The 18,858-nt window shown below is 42.1% G+C and overlaps 1 protein-coding gene across 1 annotated transcript in view; it reads right to left on the reverse strand.

Moving 5' to 3' along the window:
- Window positions 1–317: 317 nt before the first annotated feature.
- robo3 (roundabout, axon guidance receptor, homolog 3) overlaps window positions 318–18,858 on the reverse strand; it is an 84,161-nt gene continuing 65,620 nt past the window's right edge. Inside the window, exons 11-27 of the mRNA XM_084075212.1 lie at window positions 18,513–18,681; window positions 14,948–15,114; window positions 14,345–14,466; window positions 13,922–14,138; window positions 13,415–13,539; window positions 12,602–12,785; window positions 11,776–12,018; window positions 11,181–11,220; window positions 10,646–10,785; window positions 8,895–9,173; window positions 8,194–8,347; window positions 7,087–7,314; window positions 6,087–6,286; window positions 5,692–5,799; window positions 4,972–5,142; window positions 4,029–4,171; window positions 318–1,098 (exon numbers count right to left, since the gene is read on the reverse strand). Coding sequence (XP_083931338.1) covers window positions 1,087–1,098; window positions 4,029–4,171; window positions 4,972–5,142; window positions 5,692–5,799; window positions 6,087–6,286; window positions 7,087–7,314; window positions 8,194–8,347; window positions 8,895–9,173; window positions 10,646–10,785; window positions 11,181–11,220; window positions 11,776–12,018; window positions 12,602–12,785; window positions 13,415–13,539; window positions 13,922–14,138; window positions 14,345–14,466; window positions 14,948–15,114; window positions 18,513–18,681 — 2,702 coding nt within the window. The 3' untranslated portion in view covers window positions 318–1,086. The remainder of the gene's footprint in view (window positions 1,099–4,028; window positions 4,172–4,971; window positions 5,143–5,691; window positions 5,800–6,086; window positions 6,287–7,086; window positions 7,315–8,193; window positions 8,348–8,894; window positions 9,174–10,645; window positions 10,786–11,180; window positions 11,221–11,775; window positions 12,019–12,601; window positions 12,786–13,414; window positions 13,540–13,921; window positions 14,139–14,344; window positions 14,467–14,947; window positions 15,115–18,512; window positions 18,682–18,858) is intronic.

Genomic DNA, 18,858 nt, shown 5'->3' on the forward strand with positions numbered 1-18,858 from the left:
GGGCTGTGAGTGACTAGCAATTATTAAGTAGACTATTAGGCTGTATTACTTTACCTTATATGAAATTTTAAAGTCTTTATCATGTATTATGATTGTTATAAAGCATTATGAGTGTTTGAGATTGTATAACTGTAATTATACAGTGCTATAAGCAGACTATAATGCATTATAAGTTATAACGGTATTATGCATTATAACATGGGTTTCATTGGAAGGTGGTACTGAAAAAAGAACACAGGTCTGGAATACTGTAGTTCAACAAATTTATTTTATTGTACTTTTACAAAACAACAAGAGTACAAAAAGAGTTAGTCCACACCAGTATGTTTTTTTATATGCAAATTTCATCGCACAATTGCAGCAAACACTTCCTCAAAGTGTCACGGGGAGAGATAGGAGGGGGGGGGGGGTTTACAATCAAACTTTTATAAAGCCTGTCTGTCCGTCTGCACACTACATTTTATCGCAGAAAAACAAATGTAAACATAAAAAAGATTCTTAAACATTCTTATAGCAGACTAAGGTGTGGAGGAAGCGCTCAGTTTAGGGGCATCCATCAGGGAGCGAGAACCCGCTCGTTTTGGCTTTTCCAACAGTCCCTCTCAACAAGCGAACACACATTTTGTGCTTTTGTATTTTCTGTTGCTTCGTCGCAACAGAGTGCAGCAGGAATAATGCTTTCCAAGAGTATACGATTTGACAAATGAAATCAAGTTGGCACATTCAAGGAGACATGAGCGTTTTAAAATAACAGACCTTTTTTTTCTACATTTGTATTTTTTGTTTTGTTTTATTCTTATAAATACAATATACAACTCTTCCTCCTGTATCCAGAGTCCACAAAACAATACAGAGATGGGTATTTACAATAAAAAGGAAGGAGGAGTGAACCCAAGTCATAAATAATCATAGCAATATCAAAACAAGATAAAAAGTCTGTTTTCCTTTCCCAGCAGTGAAACAGACCGTTCCGTCCCGTGCTTCTCCTCTTCTTCAGAGGTGTGCTTCCATGACAGAGACAGTGGAGCTTTTCAAGGAACACTGAGAGTCAAAGGTGTCGTTTACCTTTTGTAAGTGTTGGTGTCCTTATCTCATTTCCTGTCAAAGACAAGAGAAGAAGTTAGCAAAATGTTGAATTGACCTCCAGAGGCTAATGTAATCTGTTTAGTAAACAACACTATTGCACACTGCTATGACACCTACTGTACGTTTCCCTAAGGGTCAATATAGGTCTGTCGGTCTGTGTGTGTGTGTGTGTGTGTGTGTGTGTGTGTGTGTGTGTGTGTGTGTGTGTGTGTGTGTGTGTGTGTGTGTGTGTGTGTGTGTGTGTGTGTGTGTGTGTGTGTGTGTGTGTGTGTGTGTGTGTGTGTGTGTGTGTGTGTGACTTTTACAAGGGCCTTTGTCACATTCCCATGTTTGTATCTGTGCTGAGGTTAAAGAGGACTGACCCGTGGAAGGGTCAGCTTTTCATGTTCTCCCCACCAGTTCTTTTTTTTTTTATGGTATAAGCTTTGAGTTACATGGTTTAAAGTTACGAGCCAGTGCATGGACACATGAAACAACCAAGCATGTCCACTGCCTGTGCCATCTATCATGTAGCGTTTGACACCCTCTCACCGGCCTCTCATTATATTAACCAATGAATTATGGAGCAAACATCCTGTTATGATGATTCCTCTTATGGGTGTTTCCGGTTGTGTGCCGTCCCAGTAAGCGATCCTTTAACCACTTACGCCCTATATACTTGGTTGTACGACAAATACTGAAAATAGGTGATCTACAAGCTCACAACGTGTCACGATGTGCTGCGTTGTGAGCTTGCAGATCATCTATTTTCGCTATTTTATCATTTTGAAAGTGCTTCAAAACACTGCACACCATAGCTTCTTGTTGAACCCACCCTGCCTAACCCTAACCCTTACTTGACCAGTGCAGACCTGAACAAGCAACTTCATACTCCCAAATTAAAACAGGTTAATCTGGGAATAAAGAATAACAACTCTCGCATGTGCAGGTTTGATATGGTTGGTTATGGTCTGCTACACATATAGTAGCCTGGTATCCAGCCTGCTTCGCTACGTTCGGCTGACTTTTTTTTCTCTCTTCGCTTCTCAGTCTGGAATGCACCCCATTGACTCGTTTTGCAGAACTACACTGGAACTACATATGTTACGTTAGGCAACGTCGTTGCTGATTGGATGTTGTTTAAACGAATGACGAATCACAACGATCACACTGTTTTTTTTTGTCCCGCCCCGCACCACAGACCAATCAGAAGCCACGGCACGACTCGAAACGTTTGTCATGTCCCGCCTCCCTTGGAGATAGGAGGCATTCCAGACTGAGAAGCGAAGAGAGAAAAAAAAGTCCGCCGAACGTAGCGAAGCAGGCTGGATAACAGGCTACACATATAGTACCTTGGCGGGAAAAAGCAAGCTGTTCACCTTCCACATTTACTACAGCTACAGAGCTACTGTACTTCCAACTGGAAATGTTGTCAGCAGCTGAATACATACAATAGTTCTAACGTGGCGTACCTACAGCAGAACAGAGGAACTGTAATCAAACACTGTGTTTGTGGCTCTGCTGTCGCCACTCTGGTGAGCAGTGGTGGAAGACAACCAAGTACATTGACTTTAAGTAATGTGCTTAAGTTTAGATTTGAGGTACTTTTACTTTACTTGCGTTTTTACATTTTTTCAATACTTTATACTTTCACTCCACTACATCTCAGAGGCAAATGTTGTACTTTTTACTCCTCTACAATCATTTGACAGCTTACGTTACTAGTTTATTATTACAAAACATACATTGACCACTTAAGCCCTATTTTATAATGAGAGTATTTGAAAATAGCTGATCTGCTATTCTCGAAAAAGTTTGGCAAATTTTACTTTGGTACTTTGTTGCTAATACTTTTGTTCTTTTTTAAGTAAAATTTTGGAAACAAGATGTTTTACTTGTAACAGAGTATTTTTTATATTGATTTATATATTTATATATATGTATTTATTTATTTTGATACTTAAGTTAAAAAAAACCTGTGTAACCTACTGCATTACACCACTGCTAGCACGCAATAACCCACAGAGGGTTTGCGTTGAGCTGGCACAACATGTTGTCAGCGACTTGTCACAAGGAAGCCAGCGGGAGGGTGCACTTAAAGGAGTGCTCGCACAGCGAACACTGCCCTCCACATTAGAACACTCCAGAGAGAGGCAGCGAGTGCACGTGGGCCTCCCTGTTAACATTGCTTCATACTATGTGTGCAGAGTGCAGACAGTAATGACTGATGTGTGTGAGCGAGTGCGTGTGTGTTTGTGTGTGTCTGTGCGCACGGCACGACATTCATGCATGCGGTTCACAGTGGAATTTGGAACCTCGGTCATCTGTGTACGCGCCCGCACGCATGAAGTTATGGACTTTATGGAGCGTAACAGATGACACGAAGATTATAGTCATAAATCGCGTGAACCCCCCATCCTTAATGGCAAGAATGGTCACTTCCCATACACCGTGTTCCAATGCTCGTAAATATCTTCATTCAAACCATTCAAAGGTCAAAAGAAACTGCTTTCCCTTTGTAAAATGTGATATGTATCAAACAAAATCATAATATCACACAGAGCTTGTAGATCTGCTGTATGCGGCGAGCGATACCGGCCCACAACGAAGTATTAATCAGGCTGACCGCTTTCCCTCTGTAAAATGTGATACGTCTCACATAATCATGTCGTCACTGTCAGGTGGAAACCTTGTATGTCCAAGTGGCTACTTTTCACACAATGTCTCATATGTATATGTATAGAACCCACAGACACACTTTAGCCCTTTCACTTTAAAAATGTTACAAAAATCGCGCAAATAACATGTACAAGCTCACAATGCGTTATTGGGTCCTTTTTGCGCTACCTTTATGCGACACTGTTGTACAAGGAAGTAGGGTATTGACAGTTTGTGCCTGACAGTGATGATATACTATCACACAGACACCCAGTGATGATATACAGACACACAGTGTTTCTCACCTCGCTGTGTTTTCTGGCTGAGCTGGGCCCCCTGGAGCCTGTAGAGCCTCTGGACGAAGAGCTGCCTGTAGTGGAGCAGTTGGCTGACAGTTGACTCCTGGACAGATAAGCAGCCTTACTAGCGTACGCCATTAGCTCCTCGCCTGGAGAAAGGGACAGATGGAAGGTTAAAGAAGATGAGGTTAACGTTGATGTTATTTGGGTCGGCTGACTGACTAGGGAACATTTCATCGGGGGGGCACTGGAACATTTCATTGGATTAGACTGAAGGAGGTGGGGAAAGCTAAGGGGAGCTTGTGAAGGTGCAGTTATTGCAGTAGTCGGCTGGCAGAGGGTAGAAGAAGCTTGCTAAATACATTGATTATTGGGATACTATTAGGCTTTTGGTGTGCATATCAGCTCATTGTTCATGGACCATAGTCTATAACAACATTATTTATGGTACATTCCATATTGTCAGACATTTCTTTCCTGAGCAACCATCAGCCTGGCACACCCATAGAACCTATGGCCATCATTCCATGAATCGGATTCATATTGTCTGAAGTCAAGAGATTGCTATTTTTCTGTAAACACAAAGGCCAATGTCACGGCCACCCAGGGTATAGTGGCTTTAAACCAAGCAAGTGTGTAGTTTTCACATTCATGGATTTTCTGCCAGAACACAACAAAGCCCCCGATGAAATCCAGGGACTTCCATGTTGCAATGTTTGACGTGACTTGACTGTTTAACATTTGAAAGAAGGGGGTGCTGGCCCACTGCACATGGAAGACAGATGCAGGAATTGTGGGCTTCATATGAAATATTATTACCACAGTAGTAGTAATGTTTTATCCTTAACTTAACGCACAAGAACATCCATATTCAATATGACTCTACTGCTCCTAAACCAAAACATTAAATAAATAGAATCCTTTTACAATTAAAATAACATTATCTCACTGTCTGTCTGTCTCGGTCCTGAGCCCTTCCTTTGGTGGCTGCTGCTGTGTTCCCTCTTCTCCAAAGAGGACAGGGGTCCACCTGTCCTCTCTCCCGCCACACACTCCACACACCCTGCTCGGCCCTGCAACCTGCTGTCCTCTGGGGGAGGCTCTGGTGGTGGGGGCAAATCTATAAAAGAAAATAATATTGAATTAAAAAACCAAGTTAAGAACAAATGTCATCATCCTTGTTCTAAACTGCATGAGTCTGCAGTGACTACTGGCTCAGATTCAAACTGAGCACTGTACATATCGTCGCTGTCGGGGAGAAACCTTGTATCTCCCTATTTCAACTTCTTAAAATTAATGGCCTGCTGTGTCGTACAAGAGTGTCATACAAAAGTGGTGGAAAAGGTCGATCTACATCGACCTTTAAATCTCTTTAAATCTCTAAATGTGGCGCTATGCGACACAACGTGTTGCGACGCATTGTGAGCTTATAGGTCAGCTCTTCCCCGCTATTTTTTTAAGATTTTGACAAAATAATAAATACATTTTTCCCCCATATCCTTAAAAGTAATGACATACAAGGTTCCCTGCCGACAGCAACGTTATGGACAGACGGCCTCACCACCTGGTCTCACCTTAAGCGCCACTCGCAACCTTTGTTGTGCATGAAAGACGACATTTCACAGATAATAAACCGCAACACTAATTCCCAGCATGTGCAGAGACTCACCTCCTTGCATGTCTCTTCTGTAGGCCCCAGTCTTTGAAGTCTTCTTCTTCACCCGCGACTTTTGGCTGGGGGGGGTGAATGCCTCTGCCGCGGAGGGACGGCTTTGTGCTGTGTGAGAATAATACATCACAGTGTGTTGGTTAGAAGTCTGAACATAACGATTGCAATAGACACATTATTCCCTGGCCTACTATTCCATGCAGATACAGTATATGTTCTCGCACACACACACACACACACACACACACACACACACACACACACACACACACACACACACACACACACACACACACACACACACACACACACACACACACACACACACACACACACACACACACACACACACACACACACACACTATATATATTGTGCTATATGTGTTACTTTACCGGCTGTGGCAGAGCTGACGTCGTCTTCATTCACTGCTGTGCCCTGGTGGGGGTGGCAGTGATGAGCAGGGCTCTGGCATTGCAGTGTGCCAACCTCAGATGAGCCATGATGGCGCAGGGCAGAGAGGTTGGGGTTGGACTGAGTGAGGGAGGGAGGGCATGGTGCCTGTGGTACTGGCACTGGACCACACGGTAGCCTTCTGCAAACGGGAAATAACAACATGTCAATTCAAACACAAAGATCAGTCCAATTCATGGAGAAAAGGTCAGAAATTACCCTTCCAACACACAGCTGAACAGACAGGTTCAAGTGTATCAAACTGGTAGGGGGAAAACAATGTGTGAAAAACACACAATGCTTGTCAGGTACAATGCAAATCACGGCCAAGTTCTTTCCCCCTGAATAAGCTTCTTATAATTCTCTCTATTGCTTGAAGGGAAAGGATGATGTGTTACGATTAAAGCACATTTCTAAACGCACAATTAAACTCACAATCTATTCTAGAGTGTATAAATGTGTACACTCTTCTGAGTTACATGAACGGTGCATAGCCTCTATATAGTCTTCACCCTACAGTATGTAACAATACAAGCTAATGGCTCTCTTACACTACAAAGGGTAACCCCAGAACCTTCCATAACATGACATTTTCAAGACACGTTAAGTTCTGTGCTTGTTCTTTCGTTTGATTATGTTTCCATTATAAATAGTAGTCTTCAAGAGACAAGAATGTGGCCGCACACACTGGTAGCCAAAGTGCCAATATTTTTCTTAGGACGCAGAGTAAAAAGAAACCAACGTTTCGGCAGGTAACTGCCTTCTTCAGGGTATACCTTATAACTAGGTTTCCATTATAACCAGAACTGCCCTTGAAGGGGGAGGTAGCCTACGTTAGAAAAAAATGGAACCTTAGAACCTTATCTGAAACCAAGCTGTAGTGTGTGGCAACAAATCCAGAGTGAAATGCTTTACGCGGCCGCTACAAGGTTAACAGCATACCGTGCTATCTGCTGCCCATCTAAGTGGTTAAGGCGTGGGGTGTCATGTGGGGTTCTGTGCTCCTCGTGTGGGGACGGGGTGAGCGTGGCAGTGGACTGGTGACTGTAAGAAGTAGCGGGAGAGGAGGCGGTGGCCCTGTGGGGTGTAGAGGGTCCGCAGCTCGACTCACAACCCTCCATCAGATAGGTTCTCTCTGGGAGCGGGGGGCACCACTCCTCCTCGTCTGACCTGCAGAGGAGACGAAGAAAGGTTCACAGCAGAAACATTACGTGTTTTGAATATAACAGTGAGTCTCAACCTTTTTTTTTACCCCAAGGACCCCCAGTTTGATATGCATTAGGCCACAGACCTGCATTTGATACCATAAAAACATCTCTGGGATGTATTTATTTAACTCTCAGAGTTTACAGTCCCAAAAGGGTCCGTTTGAACCCCTGGTGCCCAGACAACATTGAGAAACAGAGGACAGTAACCTTGAGTTTAGATTTCTGTGTGTTTGTGTCTGTTTTAATGAACAGGGTTAAAGCAAGGTAGCTTGTTTGCCGTACGAGCTCGTAGCATGAGGTTACTCAGTGTAATGCAGTTATCTTTGCCTCAACTCGAATCAGAGGCCTGCCGCCAGCAAGACAGTAGGGGGCAGAGCATCCAGTTAGACAAGGTTAACACTGTGAGAGTGATGGTGAATGATCATTTTGTTCCTACGGTGAGGAGAGCACCAGGTAGAGGGGAACATAGCTAATCCTGTTAGCATAGCGCTGGGCATCATGTGAAAAACTGCTAAAGCGATTAACCAAGGCCAAGGAAATCGAGATGTCAAAGCCCGAAGCACTAAAACTGTATTGGCCCACCGGCTTCAGGGGTCTCTTAAACCTAATTTATACTCCATCGTATGACCGTTTCACATGACAAGGTAGAAATTAGCCATTAAACTAGATGACAATGATAATACATGACACTGTTGACGTTACAGTCTGCTTGTCCTTGCTATGAATTCTCTAGTGTGTGTGTGTGTGTGTGTGTGTGTGTGTGTGTGTGTGTGTGTGTGTGTGTGTGTGTGTGTGTGTGTGTGTGTGTGTGTGTGTGTGTGTGTGTGTGTGTGTCAGTTACCCTAGCTCCATTTCCTCAAGCTCCTCTGGTGGTTGCTCTTCCTGTGCACACTCCTCCAGGTCCCCAGAGGGAGGAGGAGGGGGAGGTAAAGCCTCGGTCCAGTTCAGAGACGGCGTCTTGACTGCCTTTCCCATAACCTTCTGCTTGGGCTTACCTAAAAGAAACACACGCCCATGCCACGGTTCAACTCCAAGCTCCTTATCTCCAAGGAACATTCGAAACCTAACCCAAATATCATATGGATCCCAAATCTGCATTCAACTGTCTTGCACAAACAAATGTAATCAGAAAAACTGAGTGTAGGTCAAATTGAATTTTTTCTTCTTCCATTATTATTAGAATTAGTATTATTATCATGTACAGCTCACACAAGACAAATGGAAACCAATCACGACCTTAAGCCTTGTCTAGCTAAATTGTGTCAGTGTAATTAAATTGCTTTACATAATAATAATAATAATAATAATAATAATAATAATAATAATAATAATAATAATAATAATAATAATAATAATAATAATAAGGGTAATAATAATAATAATAATAATAATAATAATAGAACAGCATGAGACACTCCTGATGGGCAATCTCAGTGCCAGCACATGGCACTGACCCAATCAGGCTTAATGCATAAGAACACATACAGTATAGCTTTCCATTCAAAATAAGACAAAATAACAAGCCAAATATCTCCTCCTCACCACTGCAGCGGTCAGGCTGGGCGTACTGCGCCCCGGAGGTCCCCGGCTGTGTGATCCAGTGGCCCTCGTCCTGCTGCTGCTCGGTGCCGTGGTTCACCGCCTGGCTCTGGTTACTGAAGGGTGTGATGGAGGTGGAGGCGTACGGGGTGGTGTGCTGGGAGTAGGTGAAGCTGTGCAGGTCCTCGTTGGTGCCGTCAATGGTGCTGTAGATGGGACCCTCGGTGGAGCCCCCCACGCTGTACTTCTCCGTCTGACTCAGGTAGTTGGAGATGCCCGCTTCTGCAGGAGGAGGACGAGGGAAGAAGAGGTTGTGTTGGATAAGGGGATTTACATTTATTTTGAGAATCGTTTTGTTATTGACTGAATTGCTCTGCATTGGTATACATCAAAAATCCTGTATCTTAACCCATTCAATCCAGGAACACACCTACAAATGTCCTAACAGTTTTCTGAAACACTCATGTTGCTATAATATCAGTGGTTTTCATTTTTTTTCATGTCAAGGACCACCCAAAATTATATGTATTTGGCTTTTGAGCTTGTATATCTGCTATTTTTAAATAGCCAAAAAAAGTATAAAATAATGACTAAAGTGGTTAAAATCTAAAATTATTTTCAAGATGATTCTTCCGGTTAAAGTCATACTATGTAAAATTCATTTCAGTATCCTTTTTGGAGACACCTTTGTATAGCTCCGTTGCCATTACAGCATCTGTCTACGGACTGATTACCAGTATTCAGTTTGAAACAAACCCATGGAATTACCAGCATCCTTGAGAAGAGGATATTTTGGAAAGCAACAGGGTTTTCAGAAATGGTATGTTTTAACTTTACAATGCATAAATATATTTCCAGTACATTTCTGGTGGCTGCCTGCGTCATTTTGGAGTGTTGGGGGCAAACACTCATGAATACAAATAGGGTTTAGAGAAGTTGGTAAAAGAAAAAACACACATTTATGTGGAAAAATATACCAGTGAAAGATTTGAACAAAAATAACTTAAAGGTAGGGTAAGTGATTTGCTTTGGTTAAAATAAGTGTTAAATAGCTCTATATTCTTATATTCTGATATTCTCATTGCTATAGAGTGTTTGTTCAGTATTAGGAGTCTCCTTGTCTCTCCAGCTCTTTATTAAACAGACAATGCATTTTCGTTTCAGTTTCAGTTTAATTTCCAATTTTATCCAACCAGGACAGAGAACTCAATCAGGATATAGATTAAACGAATGAAATTGGAAGTGATGACACTAAGAAATGAGCTGACAAAATTGGAACTGGAACCCTAAATTACAAATTAAGCTTAAAAATGGGTACTTTCTCCTGATTGGCTGAGATTTTGACACCTACCTAAAAATGTATTTTCTGTTTATTAAAGAGCTGGAGAGACAGGGAGACATCTGTTACTGAAAAAACACTCTATAGCAATGATTACTATCAGAATATAGTATTTTAACCTTTTAACAAAATACTTTTTGTTTTAACCAAAACATATCACTTACCCTACCTTTAAAAAAAGGAAAAAGTTACACAGTATTATAAACGTACTTTCCTTTTATTTATTTTTTCAAAGGTGTATTTTTGAAAGCAAATGACAATGAGTATTTATCAGGTTTAAAAGGCTGAAATGTCTTTGCTCAACTTAATTAAAGTGCATGAAAAGCAACTAACATAATACATCGTAATAGTTTCTGACGATGCATACAACTATTGACACAAACTACTACTAACAATGGGTGGAGGGGAGGCCTACCATTGTAGTATCTTTCAGCCGTATCGTGTTTGGCGGTGCAGCAGTTGACAGCCTCTTTGCTGTTGTGGACCAGGTTAGTGGTGGGCCAGGAGTCTGCCAGCCATGGGTAGTTGCCCATGTTCCCTCCCCGTATGCCAGGCCTAGAGAGACATTGTTGCATTGTATTTATTCATTGGCACCGTGAAGACAAAAATGGGTGCAGTCGATGTGATGTCATTGGTGAGGTGAATGTGGTGAAAAGAATGCATGTTTGGGTGTGATGCATGCTTGCTGCCTTAATGCACCGTGTGAATAAATACTCAAAGTGTGATGCAGTATTCATATATGCCCTGCATTGTCATGCACTGTAGCACTATACTATGTGTATTCTATACAATGTGAGGTTCTGTTGTCCATGTACTGCGGGAGTCAGTACAGAACAGTATTATGTTACTGTGAGTGTCCATACTATATATTCTACAATAATAGCACTGAGATAAATATGTAGATTGACACTGTAGAATGTGATTCTGTCTCTGACAGAAACTACGTTTACCTTCCATTGAGTCCAGATGCCTCTCCATGTGGAAAGCCAACTGCAGACAGAGAGAGAGAGAGAGAATTAGGAGAGGTAATCAAGTAAACTGAACTGTTGGTGTCACATTTTACAGTCCAGTTACAGCTTTCCTTATGCACTACATCTTTCTGTGTGGTTACAGTTAGCTTGTTATGGTAAATGACATGTTTACACATGAATACATTTAATATATTTTTATATCTAGCATCTGAAACACTTATATATTTCTGATTCTGCTTCCTTCTGGTATGAGATTTGACATGGCTACTCCACACACTGGATCATTACTAAAGGACTAGCAAAAATTACCAAATAAATATGTACATCATGTTAATTTCTAAACTGATGCTCACATTCTAGTCTGAAAAAGCTTTCTATGTTTTTCATGCCTTTTAATTTTCAGATATCTGCCACTATAATACTGTCTGTGAAGTAGCTGTGTGAATGGGCCGTGCAAAGCATTTGGAATGAAAGGGTGCCATGATCAATTAACAGAAGAACTGTGCCAAATAATGTTTACAGACAAATTATATTTGTTATTATATTACATAACAGCCAAATGATTTTTCCACACCTGCAGGAGTGTAATTGAACGAGGCGGTGTAGTGACTCAGCTCCTTCCTCTTCTTGCGGCGACAGTAGATCCACAGGCTGAAACCCATCAGGATCACCCAGCAGGCGCCGCCGATGCCTGCGATGAACGCTGGCTGCTTCACCACATCAGTGATCTGTTCTGCCAAGCTCACACTCCCTTCCTCTGTACCTTCATCCTCATCACCACCACGTCCTGGCATAGTGGCTTGTTCAGCTGGCAGCTCTGCACGGGGACACAGGACAAAACAACAGACCGTTTTACATGTTGCGGTAATTCTTGTAGATTGCACCTGTTAGCTATTCAAACTAGAAACTATTTATATGACAACCCCCCAAATGTGAAAGACTATTGCTTCAGATTGTAAGAATGCCTGTCCTTTTGCAGTCCATTTGGAATTTTAAACTTCCCGATCATCCAATTAAATAACTACTACTGTACTGTTCTGTAATGTAACATAATATAAAATAATAACATACAGTAACAGTAACTACATTTGGGTCAATTGTCGGATTTGTGTTATGTTAAAAAGTTAGAAAAGTTGGAAAAATAAAACAGAACTATGTCTGTGTCCTTGCTTACAAGGTTTTCTCTTATCAATGCAATATAAAATTGCCTTGAATTGATTCCAAAGACATGTTGAATAATGGATGTTTGAGACAGCATGGTCCATTATTCAAAGCACTGCATCTCTGCCAATTCAGTTTTGAAGAGAGATGCTCTTGGCAAATAAAGTCAGACTTCTCTCAGGAGGACTGAGTGAATCATTCCTCTCCGTCTGGCATGGATCCAGCGTGGACAAACTCACTGATGAGGACGGAGACGGGTGGACTGTGTGTGCCGACCCCGGCGCTGGTCACCGCCGCCACCTCCACCTGGTACAGGACGCCCGGCATCAGGCCCTTCAGCACCGTGGACTGCACCATGCCATCCACGGTCTTGTTAATGTGGTACCGCGTCTGGTTGTCACTGGCACTGCCCACGCACCACACCTGTTCAGGTGCACAGAGAGACTGACGTTTAGATTCAGATGCTACTGTATGTTTGACATGTTAACCCCAACAAAAATTACTTAGAAGTAGAAAGTACTCATTTTTCAGAATGTCCCATTTCACAAGTTTTCAAATGTATAAAAATCCTTTGAAAATAGCCGATCTACAAGCTCGCAATGCATAAGTCGCATTGTGAGCTTGTAGATCGGCTATTTTCAAATGGCCGAAATGTATTTAGGGCTGAAGGGGTTAATGTATGTTTCGGAATAATAATCAAAATCTAGAGAAACTAGTAACTAAAGTTTTAAAATAATTGTACTGGAGTAAAAGTACAATATTTACCTCTGAGATGTAGTGGAGTAAAAAGTAAAAGTAGAAGTAAAAGCACTAAAAACTGCAGTAAAGTAAAAAATACCAAAACATTTGACTTAAGTACAGTACTTGAGTAAATGTACTGACACCACTGATTTTTGGAAAAGAGATTTGGTACGGAGCCAACTCAAGTTCTGTTTACTAAGTTTAGAGGGTTTAATTGGTTAACTCTGAGAGTGTACAAACAAAGACATTTGCACATTTGTACGTTTGTACACTCTCAGAATCAAACGAACATGTATTTACTGTGTATTCACCTTGTACTCCTGAATGATCCCGTTCTGCATCTCAGCAGGCGGAGGCTCCCAGGAGACACTGATGCTGGAGGTGTTGTTAAGCTTCACTGTTTCCACAGTAACACCTCGGGGAGGGGCGCTGGGCACTTAAAGAGAGAGAGAGAGATGAGAGAGTAAGCATCCAAGACATAAAAACACACTGAACATATTACACAAGTCATAAAGTGGGTTATTGAGTATATGGCTATAAAAAAATGTAAAAAAGGATCATTTGCAAGGTCGGTACATAATTACCATGGTACATATGACCATACAGGCCATTTTGCGTCATAGGTGGGGATTCCCAAACCCCAAGTATGAAATAAGAGCAAAATAGCCACCATGTGATATGGTCAATACTCAGTCATCTAGTGTTATTTTATGTAACCGTAGTGTCCTCTCTGTGGCAGATTTAATAAAATGAGTGAAGAGAAACAAAAGGTTAAAGAGCACAGGAAATACCCTCTGTGTACCCTACTAACGCCGTACCTTCTTCTGGGGTTCGAACCAGCAACGTTCGGCTGTCTTTGCCCTGGAATTCGTCGAAATAGGGCCGTATCTTGATCTCATACTCAGTTCCTTTCAGCAGGTCTGTGAGCATGGCGCTGCGCTCAGAGGGTGAGTTGATGTCGTGCAGGAGCCATGTTCCCCCGCTGGGCCGGTACAGCAGACGGTAGCCCTGGATGTACTGGGACTGACGGTCCACCTGGAGGACACAGGCAGGGACATACAGGAGATGTGAAGAGATGGATTCAAAGAGGCATGGTGAGGAGGAGTGGGACATAAAGGTAAAGGGACAGGAAAAGGAGTTGATGGGTAGAGTTGAGAGAGAGCGAGAGAGTGACAGAAATAGAGAGAGAGAGAAAGAGAGAGACTCTTATATGACAGGATAAATGATAAGAATGTACTTACAGTCCAGGATACTTTTATGCTAGTTGCAGTCAGTGTGATGGGCTCTTGCATCTGGACAGCCACCTCTGCAAGCTCTCTCTGCACCTGTCTGTGGTCCACCCCCTGACCTGTGGGACTCACATCTGGTGGGCACACATACATTTGATCCTTTAATAACATAATATTTTGGAAATGTCATTGTGTGATCCGAAAAAGCGGTTTCAGAAAAGATTTGAGTTTTAACAAAGACAATAGAGATGTTAGTTATTTGCATGTACTATGGTGAAATAAATGTATTTGAAATACATTAAATTGTTCTTATCATCACACGTTTTCAAGTCATTAAAACAGTGCATTTGCCAAACTGCTCATGTGCATCCATTTAACTGCATTTAATTACCTCAGTCATTTAACAGACTGAAGTAATCGACAACACTCAAAATAAGTAATTGACCATATTAAGTTGGGGTGGAGTTTCCCCCCCCCCAACTTTCCCCTCAGTATGGCATAATAGCAAAAGACTTCCGTGTGAATTATGCGAGTCTTGAGAGACTGGGCCGGTGTGGCTCTGTGAAGGATATTAGTGCAGTCTGCTGTGTGAGGGGACCTGGGTAGCATACAGACCTTGGGTACGAACAGGCTCAGAGATGGGGCTTGGGTCACTCAGGCCGTACGCATTGACAGCTCGAACAATAAACAGATAGATGGTGTTGGGGAAGAGACCAGTGATTGTATGTGTCTCCATTTTGACCAGGTCAGCCACTGTCTGCCACGTGCTTCCCGCTGATTGGCTAGAACAGGAGGGAGAAAAAAACGTTACATTACTGAATTAAAAACGACTAACCACATGAACCCTAGTGTTCCTATTATGGGCATGTCATAATAGGCAAACATTCACAGATCGAAAAGCTCACAACGCGTTGCAACGTGAGATGTGGTGAGCGTGTAGATTGGTTATTTTCGGCAAAGACATTTGGCATAGAGGGAACAAAGGAGGGGACCAAGTATAGACCCCTGGGGGAGCCTGATCAACAAAGCATATAGGCTGTAAGTGCTTAACAAATGTGCTATCGTTGCACAACAGCTAAAAGTAATGCTTTCTCAACCCAAACTAATGAATATGAGTTTGTGGAATGAAATGTATTCATTACTTTCTGTCAAGGAGAAAACTCATAAACAACAGCAAACTCATGGCTGTGTGTGCATTAGCCAACTCTATATTGTGATGCTCATTAAATCCTGCACTCAAAGATGCTTTGCAATGCTGATTTGATGCACTGCTTCGCAATTAAGCAGTGGCTGAAAAATCTCTAGGCAATGACGAGTTCTATTTTGAGCCTCCCAAGTTATTTCTTACCGCTATGCCTTTGTGACAGCCCTGGTAAACAATGGCAGATGTGTACAAAGTTGGGAGAGTATGCATTTTGCAAAATTACACAATTTGCTTTCTTGTTGAAAAATGAAATGAAGCTTGTAAAATGCACAGCTGTCAGCAGGAAACAGGAAATGATAGCATCTTCTCGGTCCTCTGACACTTGCTCCACATGTACACACCCACTCGTTTTCCAACAGGAATTAGTTTGTCTTGTGTAGTAAACAATGGTTAAATAAGCCTCTCTGACAATTTGGTACTTTTGAATTTTGCCCCAGGGTAGCAGAGGCAGCAGAAAACTGACTTTACTGCCGACCTGCGCAATTAGGCCAAAGGGTTAAAGGCTCTATGGCTCATAAATAGTCATGTAATAATGTGCCAGACTCACATTAAAGAGATGCATTACATCCAAGGGAACTTTATCATGCTGAGAAAAAGGAGGTTCACACACACACACACACACACACACACACACACACACACACACACACACACACACACACACACACACACACACACACACACACACACACACACACACACACACACACACACACACACACACACACACACAAAGGCTGGAGTTGCCATAAAATAGAAGATGAGTGTGATCTGACTAAGAGAGGGAGGATGGTAAATCTATGATCTAATTATCTTTTATGTTAACAAGGTACTAAATGTAGTAGTTTATACAGTCAATCACGCACTCACGCACATGCACGTGCATGCATACACGCACATACACACACAGTGTCTGACATTGACTATTTAGCTCACCAGCCAAACTATGGTAGTAGATGAAAATTCTACCCGCCGAAAAATCTAATGTATGTACACAGCCTTTTTGTGTGTATATCATACGATACGTGCATTTTGTCTGCATAATAACACATTATGTTGTTGAATAAAAACAGTGGTCAGAACAGATTGTAGGGAGGATTCAGATTAGAAGCATTACAATGGAGATTTATGTGTCATTAACTATGTCTAAACGTTTATGTGCACATGCAGGAGATATAGCACAAACACTATCAACACAGGAACAGTTCACAGTAAGACATTACCAGTATGTTTACATACGTTTAACAAGAGATCTATCAAGTTCATTCACTTGTGCTTTTGTACAGTATGAGCCACCAAGGCTGACATTTGTTTTTACAAATCTTGCTGATGCTGAACAATCAATTCTGATATTTTGTTGCAAGAAGGTTACCCGTGCTATGAGCCACCAAGTCTGATATTTTGTTAAGCGCAGAACCATCAATGCTGACTCGTCGGTTGGCTTCTGAAACGTACACGCCAAATGAAAAATGGACCCACATTTGGCGCTTGGCTGGTGTTAATCACTTAACCGCAAATAAATGCTACATTATTTTGAAAATAACAGACTTCACAATATATTGTGCTGTGATGCATTGTGAACAAATTTAAATTGTTTTTTCGCCTATAATCCCAAAAAATGGGATGCCACAAGCCAGGGTGAAAGAGGTACATTTCTATGCCTGCAGCCACACAGACCATTGCATCCCTCATCTTTCTACCTCCCTCCAAGCCTCTCTCTCACCCATCCTCCTCCACACTCCACCACAGGTCCTCAGGCATAGGAAGGTTATTGCAAACAGCCCCTCGCTTTCCTCTAGTCTCTCCGCAAAGAATCAATTTGTGCGACCCTTGCTAACCACTGCCAAAGGGCCAGGTGGGGGCCAAAGGGGAAGGGATTTGATAAGCACTTATGGTTCTCCCTGTCTGTGAAAGGGGAACAGTCCATCTGTGGCCCCCACTAGCTCTTTCTTCACCATCTATCTTCCTCCCTCCCTCCATCCATCCCTCCTCCTCTTAAGGCTGGGCAATTAACCAAAAATATATTTAGAACCGATAACCGACTTGCTCATGTACGTTAATTTAATAATAATGGACGTGAATTTCTTCCCCTCATATAATAACGAATTGACTATTTCTTTTTGAATAATCATTCATTAATCATAATCAAGGCAAACGTTTGAAATAATAGTGATATTGATTTGAAGTCGCATCACCAGCCCTACTACCTATCCATCTATTTGTCTATTCACCCGTGCGTCTGCATGCTGATAGAACTTGCAGACTTCTCCTGGTTAATTGGTCCGAGGTGGACTCCCTCTCAGCTGACATTAGCCTTAGGAGTTCTGTGTGTGTCTGGCTCTGCTGCATTCATTAGCATTTTTAATTCATCACAGAACCCAGCAGCATGCAGTCAGTGTGTGTACGTGTTTGTTAGTGTGTGTGTGTGTGTGTGTGTGTGTGTGTGTGTGTGTGTGTGTGTGTGTGTGTGTGTGTGTGTGTGTGTGTGTGTGTGTGTGTGTGTGTGTGTGTGTGTGTTAGTGTGTGTTTTAGCGCGTGCGTGCGTGCTAGAGTACGTGCGTGTGTCTACTCTGTAGGTGTAAATTCCAACAGCCATAATTACTTCAGCCTCGAATTCAATCAATAATCCTTGTTTACTTCAAATTGGGGAGAAACGGTATATTTATGTTTTGTCATTGGGTGTGTGCAGTGGTGGAAAAAGTACTCAGATATTTTACTTAAGTAAAAGTATCAATACTGCAATACAGAAATACTCTGTTACAAGTAAAAGTCCGGAATTTAAAATGTACTTCAGTAAAAGTACAAAAGTATTGGTATCAAAATGTACTTAAAGTACCAAAAGTACTAAAATGTTTGAAAATAGCAGATCTACAAGCTCACAACACGTCGCAATTTTTGAAAGGTTTTCAAATAATTGTAGTGTGTGTGCGTGCGTACATGTGTCTGACTGGATGGATGGATCGTGAGTGGACTCACCTGAAGGCCTCGATGATGTAGGCTGTAACGGCGGCCCCTCCCTCATGGGCGTTGGGCTGCCAGGTCAGAGTGACGGTGTTCTTGGTCACATCGGTGACCACGGGTTTGTGCGGCGGACCGGGCAGCTGGAAGGGCTCCATGGCCTGAGAGCCGGACGGGTCTGCACTCTCTGGGTGGACAACGTGTAAGAGACGTGGGGTCAGGAGTAGTGGTGGAAAGTAGCTACTGTAAGTACATTTACTCAAGCACTGTACTTAACCCATTCAATCCGGGAAAGCATCTGTGTCATTTTACATTTCTTTGGCTAATCAAAAATAGCAGATATACAAGCTCATATAGCTATGAG

Source organism: Gymnoscopelus microlampas, assembly GCF_963454915.1.
Source record: "Gymnoscopelus microlampas genome assembly, chromosome: 12".
Taxonomy (NCBI): Eukaryota; Metazoa; Chordata; class Actinopteri; order Myctophiformes; family Myctophidae; genus Gymnoscopelus; species Gymnoscopelus microlampas.